Source organism: Ochotona princeps, chromosome X (genome assembly GCF_030435755.1).
Source record: "Ochotona princeps isolate mOchPri1 chromosome X, mOchPri1.hap1, whole genome shotgun sequence".
In the NCBI taxonomy this organism is placed as follows: domain Eukaryota; kingdom Metazoa; phylum Chordata; class Mammalia; order Lagomorpha; family Ochotonidae; genus Ochotona; species Ochotona princeps.
The window spans coordinates 80,231,010-80,244,167 of NC_080865.1; the positions used below are offsets into that span (position 1 = coordinate 80,231,010).

At 39.7% G+C, this 13,158-nt stretch overlaps 1 protein-coding gene across 2 annotated transcripts in view; it reads left to right on the plus strand.

The window, feature by feature from the left end:
* DOCK11 (dedicator of cytokinesis 11) overlaps positions 1-13,158 on the plus strand; it is a 235,980-nt gene that overhangs the window by 147,164 nt on the left and 75,658 nt on the right. For both annotated transcript variants that reach the window (XM_058659209.1, XM_004587632.4), the window contains exons 39-41: positions 1,096-1,211; positions 3,809-3,946; positions 6,506-6,688. In XM_058659209.1, the coding sequence (XP_058515192.1) occupies positions 1,096-1,211; positions 3,809-3,946; positions 6,506-6,688 (437 nt within the window). The remainder of the gene's footprint in view (positions 1-1,095; positions 1,212-3,808; positions 3,947-6,505; positions 6,689-13,158) is intronic.

Consider the following 13,158-nt stretch of genomic DNA (forward strand, 5'->3'; position numbering starts at 1 on the left):
GCATAAAATTTCTTTCACATTATTTCCTAGTTAGAGCACTATAGTTTATTAGAAAAATCTTGTTTCCAAAGACGTACTCACCTAATTATGTGCTGCAGAGCTATTGATAAAAAGCTGAAGTGAAGGGCCCACTGCGGTGGCCTAGTGGCTAAAGTCCTTACCTTGAACACGCCAGGATCCATATGGGCGCCAGTTCTAATCCCGGCAGCTCCACTTCCCTTCCTGCTTGTGGCCTGGGAAAGCAGTCAAGGATGGCCCAAAGCTTTGGGACCCTGCACCCGTGTGGGAGACCTGGAGGAGTTTCCTGGCTCCTGGCTTTGGATCTGTGCAGCACTGTCCATTATGCTCACTTGGGGAGTGAATCATTGGACGAAAGATCTTCTTCTCTGTTTCTCCTTCCTCTCTGTATATCTGACTTTGCAATAAAAATAAAATAATTTTTTTAAAAAAAGAGCTGATGTGATAAATAATGAAGCAACCATAGTCTAAATCTCCACTTGAGGTGTTGGCATCCCATATGGGTGCCAGTTTGAGGCCCAGCTGCTCCACTTCCAGTCCAACTCTCTGCTAATGTGCCTAGGAAAGCTGTGAAAGAGTAACCAAATCCCTGGGTCCTGCACCCACCTGGGAGACCCAGATGCTACTCTTGGCTCCTGGCTTCAGAGCACCCCAGCTCCAGCTCTTGAAGCCATTTGGGGAATAAGCCAGCAGGTGGAAGATTCTCTCTTCCTCAGTCTCTCCTTCTGTCTGCAACGCTACCTTTCAAATAAAAACAAATAAATCTAGATAAATGAAAAGTGATGCAGTTGATTAGCCTAAACCGTAATTGATTAAGGAATATAAATACAGTGAAACTCAGATATGCAGGCATTGTGAGCCTCCTTTCTTTGTGCTTCTCTCTCTCTCTCTCTCACACACACACATACACTCTCTCTCACTCTCTCTGTCTCTCTCTCCCTCCCTCCCTCCCCTGCCTGCCTCCCCCCCCACAGACACATGCATACGCACATACATGCACACACACAGAGTTTAGGGAGCCAATCCACACTATTATGTGCATTTCTTTCTCACAAATCTTTGTGTTTTTAACCCTAGGTTCTGCAACAACGGAAGCAGATATTTTCCACCAGGCACTTCTTGAAGGCAATACTGCTACAGAAGTTTCCCTTACAGTACTAGATACCATATCATTTTTCACCCAGTGCTTCAAGGTAATCATGAGGAATCAGAATTTCAGTTGGCATGATATGTCAAAAAAAAAGAATCATACAAAATCTAAGTCATCAGAGGCAGCAGGATAATACACTGGAAAAGTTGGCCACAGTCTGGAAATGTGGATGACAGATCTAGTTTGTCTACCATTACAACCTTGGGATATCACCGAGATTCACTTGTGTCATCCCTGACATGAAGGGGTTAGGTTAATTTGCCTTAAACTCCCTTCTGCATCTTAAACACTATTTTTATTTTCATGTTCAGTTTTTCTTTCACACTTGCATGAAAATATCCACAAATGTTTAGCCCAAATTATGAGTGGATCATTCTGCCAAAATACCTATTGTGATGAGGTCAGGGTAAACAACGTCCAGGCAAGCTGCCTGGATTTCCTAGTCAGGGACTTCAGGGTTTTTTTCGTGGGGTTTTTTCCTTCAGATATTTAGCTCTCAGTCAGTGCAAATCATTGTTGGAATGATATTAAACAGAAGGTTAAAGCACTATTCTTGGAAAGTTGTTCAAAGTGGAAAAACGAGATAATGAATGTGAGGGAATGCTGAAAAGTGAAAACTCCGCGTCTTATGTAAAGCAGCATTAGTGGCAGGACTCAAAGCAGGAAACTTGCTTGCTTTTCCTTGAGTTGTACAGATTTTGTCTTCCTGTACCAGTCTCTAAGTAATTCAGTTCATCACCTCAGCTCCTCCAGATTTATTATAGAAACCTGGCATGCATTTTCCAAAGAGGTTTAAAAAGGAAAATTGCATTTGATATTAATAAATAGTCTAAGAAGCTTCTTATGATGTATTAGGTTTGTTCTCATTCAAATGCATCCGGCATGTCAAATTTTCATTGGGTATATATATATTTTTTTTTCAAGCAGAAGTCGTATTTGGGTGGTCTTTTTGAAGTAGTTGTCCACCTCCCTGTTCTGTGTGTGAGGCCCCCAGGGAACAGTATGGCAGTAAAGGATGCCCAGGTCTGAGCTAAGCATGGTCTGTTCACCAGTGTAACACTTCTGGGGAGCAGTGATGAGCAGGAACTATGTGTGAGTTGGGACCTGTGGGAAAAGTATCCCTGAGGAAAAGTCCACAAGAACAAGAAACTCGAAAGAAACACAGGGCAGAAAGCTGTGGGACAAAAGCACAGCTGGCTTCTGGAGAGCTGGCGATCCCTTCAAGGCTGGGATGGTTCCTCCTGCTGGAATCTATGTCCCACAAACAACATTTTCACCTCCAGTCAAGAACAGAATGGCTCACCAGATCTCGAGCCCCAGCTGTGTTTTTCAGACAGTAGTCCATACATACCCTCTCACCTAAGACACAGTTCCTATCCAGAACCACAGTGCCTTGAAACGAAGGTGGTCCTGCAGGGAAAGCAGTGTTTAAGGGGGTAACATTCCATTTGGGTACACTGCAGCCGTTGGACCCCCTGGTCTAGGTGTATATATATTGTTAACATGATTGGTACTATAGTCCTTCTTCCTCTTTTGATATTTATTTAATAAACACTTATATATATCCTGGTACATATCAGGTGTTATCCTAATTGCTTTATAAATATTAACTCACTTTCTTATTGTGAGGTTAGGAGTAGGAAACTCAGGTGACTACAAATTGGCATGAACAATCAATTTGAGGTAAAGAAAAATATTCCAAAATTGGAGTGCTCAATTCTTTGCACACTGACTAAAATTAACTGAATTGCACTTAACATTGGTGATGTTTATGGTAGGTCGTTTTGGACATGCTTGAAAATACAAATAGGAGCATGTTTCTCATAATGGCCTTTTGAATGTAGGTACTATTGCTGTTCTCATTTTAAAATGAGTAAAGTGACATGCGCAAGGAGATTAATGGTGCCTATATGGTCAGTGGTAGAATTAGAGTACAGCTCATTCTGTTGCTCACTGAAGCCCATGATTCTAACCCATCTCCCATGCTTGCAGGTAGACTGAAGAAAGTACAAGAAAAATCAAACACCACTGAGAGAGTTCTTTTTTTAAAGATTTATTGATTTACTTATTTAAAAGGCAGAGTAAAAGAAAGATGACAAAAGAGTAAAAGAACTGCATCTGCGTGTTTACCCCAAAATGGCTGCACAGCCAGGGCTGGGTCTGGCCAAAGTGAAGTGCCAGTAACTCTGGTTGGGGCTCACATAGTGGTAACAGGGCCCCAAGTCTTTGTATCATGATTTGCTACTTTCCCAGGTGCATTAGCAGGGAGCTGGATCAGAAGCAGAAGAGCCAAGATTCAAGCTGACACTCTGAAGTGGGATGCCGGTGTTACAAGTTGCCACTTCACCTACTAGACCAAAGTGCTGACTCCCACCCATAGTAAATCTATGCTGTGTTGCCTTCAAAAATTAAGTTTTCTTACTGTAGGATATCAGCATTCTAGATGTATATTTGTAATATTTTGAAATTTCCAAGTTGAAAGATGGCACAGATTTTTAAAATTTTTTAAAATATTTGTCTTTATTTTTCTGAGGTTTTGAAATAGTGAGCTCATAAGCAGGTATTGGTACAGTCAGCTCTCTTATTCTCAGTGGGTTATGAATGAAGTATTTCTACAAACACTGTTTTCATATTTTATAGAGTCAACTTTTAAATAATGATGGCCACAACCCATTAATGAAAAAGGTATTTGACATTCATCTGGCATTTCTTAAAAACGGACAGTCTGAAGTGTCACTGAAACATGTATTTGCCTCTCTGCGAGCTTTTATCAGTAAGGTAAGAACCACAGCCTTGGATCTGCTAGTGATGCCCTTCTTACCTGATAAGGAAAAGACAGGAAAGGAAAGAACATCATGGTGCTGATTGGTTAACCTTCTGCATGCCAAGTGCTATACTGGGTGCTATAGAAAGGGTGACGGTGTAGAAGTATACCCTTCTGTCTTCTGGCAGGGAGAGACAGAAACTAGATTTGTGTGAGATAGGTTTACCACTTGTTTTTAAAAAAAGATTAAAATTTTTTCTTTGAAAGGCAGATTTACAGAGAGAAGCTGAGACAGAGATCTTCTATCTGCTGGTTTACTCCCCAAGCAGCCGCAAAACAGCTGGAGCTGAGTGGATCAAATTCAAAACCAGGAGCCAGGAGCTTCTTCTGAGTCTCTCATGCAAGTGCAGGGCTCCAAGGACTTGAGTCATCCTCCACTGCTTTCCCAGGCCACAAGCAGGGAGCTGGATGGGAAATGGAGCAGCCAGGACACAAACTGGTGCTTATATGGGATACCAGTGCCACAGGCAGAGGCTTAGCCTACTGCACCATGATGCCAGCCCCATTTTTTCACTTCTACAATAAGACTTGAATTAGGACAAGGGGCTAGATACATAGAGTTTAAGGAAGCACACTCTTTTTTTTTTTTTTTTAAAGATTTTATTGTTATTGGAAAGCCGGATATACAGAGAAGAGGAGAGACAGAGAGGAAGATCTTCCATCCAATGATTCACTCCCCAAGTGAGCCACAACGGGCCGATGCGCGCCAGTCCGAAGCCGGGAACCAGGAACCTCTTCCAGGTCTCCCACGTGGGTGCAGGGTCCCAAAGCTTTGGGCCGTCCTCGACTGCTTTCCCAGGCCACAAGCAGGGAGCTGGATGGGAAGTGGAGCTGCCGGGATTAGAACCGGCGCCCATATGGGATCCCGGGGCTTTCAAGGCGAGGACTTTAGCTGCTAGGCCACGCCGCCGGGCCCAAGGAAGCACACTCTTAAGAAGAGGACATGCATATGCAATGATCTTGGGGCAAGAAAGAGTTAGGAGCATTCTGGTATCTAATGGGCCAGTATAACTGGAGCATGGTGAGTTAGGGAGATGTCAAGTGGTAATTGACATCATGGGAGTTCATTTCATTTCCTCTGTAGAGTAAAACAGAGAAAGAAAAAAGTAAAGGTCAAGTGTAGAACAGCCAAGAAAAATAACATAGGATGGGGTTTGAAGAGGGGCCTCTGAAGGAGTTGAGAACAGTCACAGTAGCGGGAAGAAAGTCAGGAAACAATGCTTTCACAGAAGCCAAAGGAGAAAGGAGCATTAACATTGCGGTGATGTACAGTCATTAAGCAAGGAATTGGCCATTAGAAAGCCATTGATTGGAAACAATGGTCTCATCCACTTTCCCCTAATCCTCAACCCTTCCCACCCTAACCAGTAGCCTACACGGATATGCATCTTCTCAACTATGTAAGCATCATCAAAAATAATTTCTTTTAAAAAAGTCATTTTAGCCACTGCCCACTTAGGGAAATCTGGGTGATGTGCACAGAAGATTGATGACAGGGTTAACTATACTGTAACTGCCTTTCTCCCTTAAAAGGTTGCTATCGTACTAGACTATCCAGCAAGAACTGGTTTAATCTGGAGAAACTATTATTGAAATTCCCCAGATACCAAGCAAAAATATATTTACTAGGGCTTCATTATCTGTATAGCAATGTACTTGGTATGAAGAATGATAAAGCAAAGATTCCTGTAACACTGATTTAAATTCAGAATTTCCAGGAAGTAATTTTTGAAAGGGTGCCCCTCTAGTTTTGCATTTCCTGAAAAACATCCATGTATTCTTGGAGCAGCCTACTACTTGCTTGTCCAAACATGCAAGCACGGGAAATTGTAACAAGCCTGTATTACATAGGTATGCATAGTATCGTCAACAAACCCAACTGAATATATTCTTAAAGTTACACGGTACTTGGCTGTTTGGAGAATTAGGTACTCAGTTTTGTACTCCTCTTCCAGGTCCAAAATAGACCTTAATTCAAATTGTTTACTACTAGAGGATGTGAGAGTGCATATGTGTATGTCTGCTTCACATGTATGCATATTTCACTTATACCCAATTTTATTAAAAGATCAACTTTACCTGTTTAATTTCTTTCAACTACAAGTTTGTCAACATTTGGAACTTCATAAGGAACTATTTAAATAATACAGACTGCCCTTCCCATGACACCCATCATTCATCATTTGAGCTATTCATTCAGCTAATGCATATTATTAAGTACCTACCTGCTGTGTGTTCTAGTCTATTCTGAGTTCTTCTCAACTCTGTAACATTTATACTTTGTACCTTTACATCTTTGTAGTAGTAACATGTATGTTGACTAGAATTTCTCATTGACACATATTGGTCTTTATGCGAATTAGCTCAGTCTCTCTCAAGAGCAATACCCCAACTTCTATCTTCCAAGCACCTCACATAGTTTTCTGTCTTCCAAGCACCTCACATAATTTTAGTTCCTTTTGCTGTTGAGTTTTGAAATATTAACCAATGTTTCCTCTTTTTTTGTTTTTTAGTTTCCATCAGCCTTCTTCAAAGGTAGAGTAAACATGTGTGCTGCATTTTGCTATGAAGTTTTAAAGTGTTGCACCTCAAAAATTAGCTCAACCAGAAATGAGGCCTCGGCACTTTTGTATCTTCTGATGAGAAACAACTTTGAGTACACCAAAAGGAAAACCTTCTTGAGGACGCACCTACAGGTCAGTGGAAAAAACAAACAAACAAAACACAAAAGCTCCTTTTCATCTTCTTTCTTTTCAATCTTTAGTCTCCTACAGGATCAAGCTCTCTTGCTGCCTTACCCAGGACAATTCCTATTGGTCACATGTGGCTATCTAGCACTTGAAATGCCGCTAGTCTGAATTAAGATATGGTGAAAGGGTAAAATAGCCATTGGTTTCTGAAGATAACATATATAAAAGCTAAGGTATCTCAGAAGGACTTTTGACACATGGTGAAGATCCCACTTGGGATGCCTGCATCTCATTTTTGAGTGGTTGATTCACATCCCAGCTCTACTCTCAAATCCAGATTCCTACTAATGCACACCTTTGGAGGCAGCAGGGGATATCTTAAGTGTTTGGGTCCCCTACCACCCACAAGGGAGACCATATGGAGTTCTTGGCTCCTGGCTTCTGCCTGGCCCTGTCATGGCACTTGCACACAGGAAGTAAACCAGCAGATGTAACAGCAGTTGTTCTTTTTTTATTAAATACATAATTTTAAAAGTAAATTATAAATTGAAATACATATTGGATTCAGAAAAAATATGATCTTTGAAAACTTCATAGAAAATGTTGTGAAAATGCATACATTTCGATTTTTTGCACCAAAATGAACTTTTTAAATTTCATTTTTCCATGACATATGTAAAGCTCCATTATATCAAAATAGGCTTTAGCTCTCTTGTTTTCTGTATATGTTTTTTATATACATTTTATTGTTATTGCTATCATTTTATGACACAGCTCCATATTCCCTTATCCCCTCCCCAATTCCCTCCCCCCCCACCTAGTTCCTCTATATCATTACTAAAGTATAGTTCTTCATACTCAGTCATCATATGTCCATCACTGCGGGCATGGACAATGGCAGAAAGTCCAGAATCCTATTGTCAAGATATAGTGAACAGTTTCATTGTGAGTCCATCTTTGTCTGGAAACAGAAATGCATACTACACTGCATCCTCACATCTGGATGTTAGTCTCCATTTCACAGCTACTGTACATCCCCTTAAATGAAAAGTCATGATACAAAATCAACAATAGAAAGAAAAATAGAAATTTACAATGCCATGAAGTTAAATGACATGTTACTAGATATGACAGTCTCCATTACACAACTACTGTACATCCCCTTAAATGAAAAGTCGTGATACAAAATCAACAATGAAAAGAAAAATAGAAATTTACAATGCCATGAAGTTAAATGACATGTTTTCTGTATATGTTGTTTATTCAAGAGACAGAGAAACAAGCTAACAATTAAGAAAGTTCCATCTGCTGTTCATTCCCCAGATGTGCAGGGGCTAGGAACTCAATCCAGGTCTTCCAGTTGGCTGAGGGGGACACAACTACTAGAGCCATCCACTGCTGTCTCAAGGAATGGGGCAGCAGCAGCAAAGCCAGGACTCAAAGTCAGAGACTTTTACATGGGGTGCATGTATCCCTAAAACTGCACCAAACACTTGCCTGACTCTGTCTCTTTGTAAGGCAGCTACTAGTCAATTTATGGTGACCTGTGTGGCTTGGATCGTATTTCAGATGGACGACACGCTCGAGAGCATGGGCTCTAATTTAGATTCTAAGAGTATCATATAATGTATGACCCAGAAGAGGTGAAATCCTCAGTATCTCAGTGCCTCAGTTTCTTCAAATGTAAAATGAAGGAAAATATTAGTAGCTATTTGGCCAGCGTTGTGGCACAGCATGTTAAGCTGCCACTTGTAATGCTGATATCCCATATGAGAACACCAGTTCAAGTCCTAGATATTCTACTTCTAGGCACACTCCCTGCTAGTGCACCCAAGGAAGCAATAGAAAATGGCCTGATTGCTGCTTTTAGCTTGACACAGACCTGGCCATTGTGACCATTTGGGGAATGAACCAGTAGACAGAAGATCTCTTCCCCTCTCCTTCTCCCACTCTGTTTTCTCTGCCTTCTCCTCTTCCCCTCCCTCTATGTCGTTCTGCCTTTCAAATGATCATCTGTTAAAAGGAGAAAAAAAATGTAGCTATTTTATAGAGTTTTTAATAAGGATTAAGAGAGATGATTAAAAAGTCTGTTGGATATATGGGTAATACTATTTATCTTTTAATGCTCTAACACATCTACTTACTGAAAAAATGAGAACAATATCAAGTTTTAGTAGAAAATATGAACTTGGGGGTCATGCTTACCTGGGCTTAAACCATAGCTCAGCAACTCACTTTCTCTGTGATCACATATGTGTTGCACAATCTGACTGACCCCGTCTCATCTGTATTTTCCACTTGCAGGTTAGTATGAGGGTCAAAAATAGCATGTGCCTGGTACAATGCCTGGTACAATCTAGACATTTTTTTTTCACTCTAGACGTTTATTACCTGGTAGCTATTTCTCATCCTCTCCATATTTTTCTGTTTGAGCTATGAGTTTAATCACATTCGGGACTTTTTAGTTGAATAGGACTCTGTAGTGTAGGAAATTCTTTGTCATATTTATATCTTTGCTGCTGTGATCTATCACTTAAAAGTTGTTTATTGGAAACAGAATAATTAATGAGCATACACCCAAATGCAATGTATTGAAAAATGTGAACGTTAAAATGAACATCTTTTAACAATCAGTGCTTCCTATGAATCTGTTGTATAATAAGAGCCAGCCAGCATTATATATGATCTTTTACTGTTTGGTTTTACATGCAACATCACTTCTTTATTTTTAAATTTTATTATTTTAGGATACAATTCCAAGGCTCTGGGATGTCCCTTCCCTGCTCCCCAATCCCCTCCCTCTTCACTCATTTCACCTGATATTACAATAGTATAGTCCTTCACAATCCGTCATAAGTGCATCATTCTGTTATTTAAGTGTATCCTGACATTGTAGCACAGGCAATGGCAGGAAGTCCAGCATCCTAGTGTCAAGATACATTTAACAGTTTCATTGAGAGTCCATCTTAGATTTGGAAGTAGAGATCAAATGCAGAGTATGTAATAGTCCCTGTGACACAGTTACTACACATCCTGTTAAATGAAAAGTCATAAAACAAAAACAACAGAAAGAAAAATAGAAAATCTATAACAATCTGAAGTTAAATGACATGTTACTGAATGACCAATGGGTTGCTGAAGAAATGAAAACAAAAATCAAAAACCTTTTTGAAGAAAATGATGCTACTGTATGAGCTACAAATCAGTGAAGAAATGAATGACAAAAAACTTTTTTGACCTAATGAAAATAAAAAACAAAAATATCAAAACCCATGGGATGTAGCAAAAACAGTATTGAAAGGGCTATTGATCTTGTATTTTGCATGAACGTTGCCTTATATCAGAGAGATCACATATTTCTCCTTTTGGGACTAACTTAACTGAGCAAAATGGTCTCTACTTGAAATAATTTGTTTGCAAAAGGTAGAATCTCATTCTTTTTAGTGGCTGAGTAGTAGTCCATGGAGTGGATGTACTACAGTTACTTTATCTGGTCCTCTTTTGACCGGCATCTGGGTTGTTTCCATGTCTTTGCTATTGTAGGTTGTGGTGTTATAAATATAGGAGTATAGTTTACTTTGTCATATGCTGCTTTCATTTCCTTTGGATATATTCCCAGCAGTGGGATAGCTGGATGATATGGTAGATCAATATTCAGTTGTCTGAGCATTCTCCATACTGACTTCCATAGTGGCTGTACTAGCCTGTACTCCCACCAACAGTGAAGGAGGGTGCCTTTCTTTCTATACCCATGCTAGTAGGAGTTGTTAGTAGAATTCTGTATGTAGGTCATTCTCACTGGAGTTAGGTGGAACCTCAATGTGGTTTCTTTTTTTATTAATTACATTGCATTATGTGACACAGTTTCATAGGCTCTGGGATTCCGCCATCCCCTCCCCGTACCCTCCTCCCATGGTGGATTCCTCCACCTTGTTGCAGTATTGTAGTTCAAGTTCAGTCAAGATTCTTATATTGCAAGCATATAACAAGCATAGAGTCCAGCATCTCACTGTCCAGATAAATTCATCGGTTTCTTGGGGAGATCATCTCTGGTCTGAAGGTAGAGCTGGCAGAGTATCATCCGGACCAATTAAAAGTCACAACATAATATCAACAACAATTTACAACATTCTGGAGTTAATTGACATGGTATTGAGTGACCAATATGTTAGAAAATGCAAGTTCTTAGTCACATCCTGTGACTACTTCATTGACATTTCAATTTTAGTTTATATACAACCAGCTTCTATACACCTTAAAATGGCAATAGGGTACTATTCAGCTGCCTTGTGTCTATTTTCATTTTAGTATTTAGCAGTTTATAGTGTTGAAGTATAATTTTGCTGAACCTGGCAGTTTTTAGGATAGTCTAAACTGGCTTATAACTCTAACAAGGCGTATGTCCACAGTTTAGGTGCAGAACAGTTTTAGGAGGGGTGTGCAGAGAAATCTTAATGCCTTAGTGAAGAGTAACTAATCTTTGTGTCCTACCTAGTAAGGTATATGTGAGTCCACACTGACCATTTCCTGTCTGGTTCTAAGCTTTCCTTGTTGTTCTCTATCTATTCTAGTTTGTTTGTTTGTTTCAATGTGGGTTTCATTTGCATTTCCCTGACAGCTAGGAAGCCTGAGCATTTTTTTAATGTTTATTAGCCATTTGAATCTGTTGGTTTGAAAAATGTCTGTTCATTCGCTCATTTCTTGACAGGGTTGTTTGTTTTGATATCACTGAGTTTCTGAAGCTCTTTGTAAATGCTGGATATTAGTCCCCTGTCAGTTGTATAGTGTGCAAAGATTTTCTCCCCTTCTCTTGGTTGCTTCTTCACTTTATTGGTCATTTCCTTTGCTGTACAGAAGCTTTTTAGTTTGATGTAGTTCCGTTTGTTTATTTTGGCTTTCACTGACTGTGATTTTGGTGACTTCTCTAAGAAGTCTTTCCCAATTCCTATATTTTATAGAGTACTTCTTATGTTTTCCTCTAATAATTTGATGGTTTCTGGGTGCAGATTTAGGTCATGATCCATTTAGAGCTGATTTTTGTATAAGGTGACAGGTGGGGGTCTTATTTTTTTATGTCTACAGGCAGCTATCCAATTTTCCCAAAAAAAATTTGCTGAAGAGACCAGGCTTTTTCCCTGGACTATTTTCAGTTTTCTTATCAAAGATTAGTTGGCTGGGCCTGGCGCAGTAGCCTAGCGGCTAAAGTCTGCGCCTTGCATGCGCCAGGATCCCATATGGGCACCGAATCTAATCCTGGTGGTCCTGCTTCTCATCCACCTCCCTGGTTGTAGCCTGGGAAAGCAGTCAAGGATGGCCATAGCCTTGAGATCCTGTACCCGCGTGGGAGACTAGGAGGAAGCTCTTGGCTTCAGTTCGGCTCAGCTCCAGCCATTGCGTCCAGTTGAAGAATGAATCAGTGGATGGAAGATCTTCCTCTCTGTCTCTCCTCTCTATAAATCTGACTTTCCAATAAAACTAATAAATCTTTTATTTAAAAAAAGGATTAGTTGGCCGTGCATGTGTGGGCTCCTTTCTGGGGTTTCTATTCAATTCCATTGATCTTTTTCTGTTTCTGTACCAGTACCACACTGTTTGGATGACCATTGTCATGTAGTATGTCTTGATATCTGAAATTGTGATTAGTGTAGCTTAATTTTTATTCTTCAGGATAGCTTTGGCTGTTCGTGGTCTCTTATGTTTCCACATAAACTCTTGTATCATCTTTTCTGTTTCTTAGAAGGATTTTGTTAGGATTTTAATTGGGATTGTGTTGAATGTGTATAATACTTTTGGTAATATGGGCATTCTGATGATGTTGATCCTGCCAATCCAGGAACATGATAAGTTTCTCTATTTTTTAATGTCTTCTTCTGTTTCTTTTTTAAATGTTTTGTGATTTTCATTATAGAGGACTTCCACATCTTTGGATAGGTAATTCCAAGATATTCAAGAGTCCTCTCCACTATATTAAAGCTGGCTTTACTTGAAATTCCTTTCTCAGCCATTGAGTTATTTGTGTATACTAGTGCCATCGATTTATGTTCATTAATTTTGTATCCTGCTACCCTGCCAAATTCTCTTACAAGCTCCAGTAGTCTCTTGATTGAATCTTTAGGTTCTCCTATGTAGAGAATCATGTCATCTCCAAAGAGGGATAATTTTAATTCCTAGGTTTCTATTTGAATTCCTTTAGTTTGTTTTTCTTGCCTAAAAGCTCTGGCAAGGACTTCCAATACTACATTGAATAGCAGTAGTGAAAGTGGACATGCTTGTCTAGTTCCACATCTTAGTAGAAAAGCTTCTTCATCTTTTTAAATGTTTTTCACATCAAAGTCTGTATTATCTGATATATGAATGGCTATACCAGCTCATTTTTCCTTTTTATTAGCCTGGAATACCTTTTCCATCCTTTCACTTCCAGTTTCCACGTATCTTTGTTGGTGAGATGTGTCTCCCGTAGGCAACAAATAAATGGG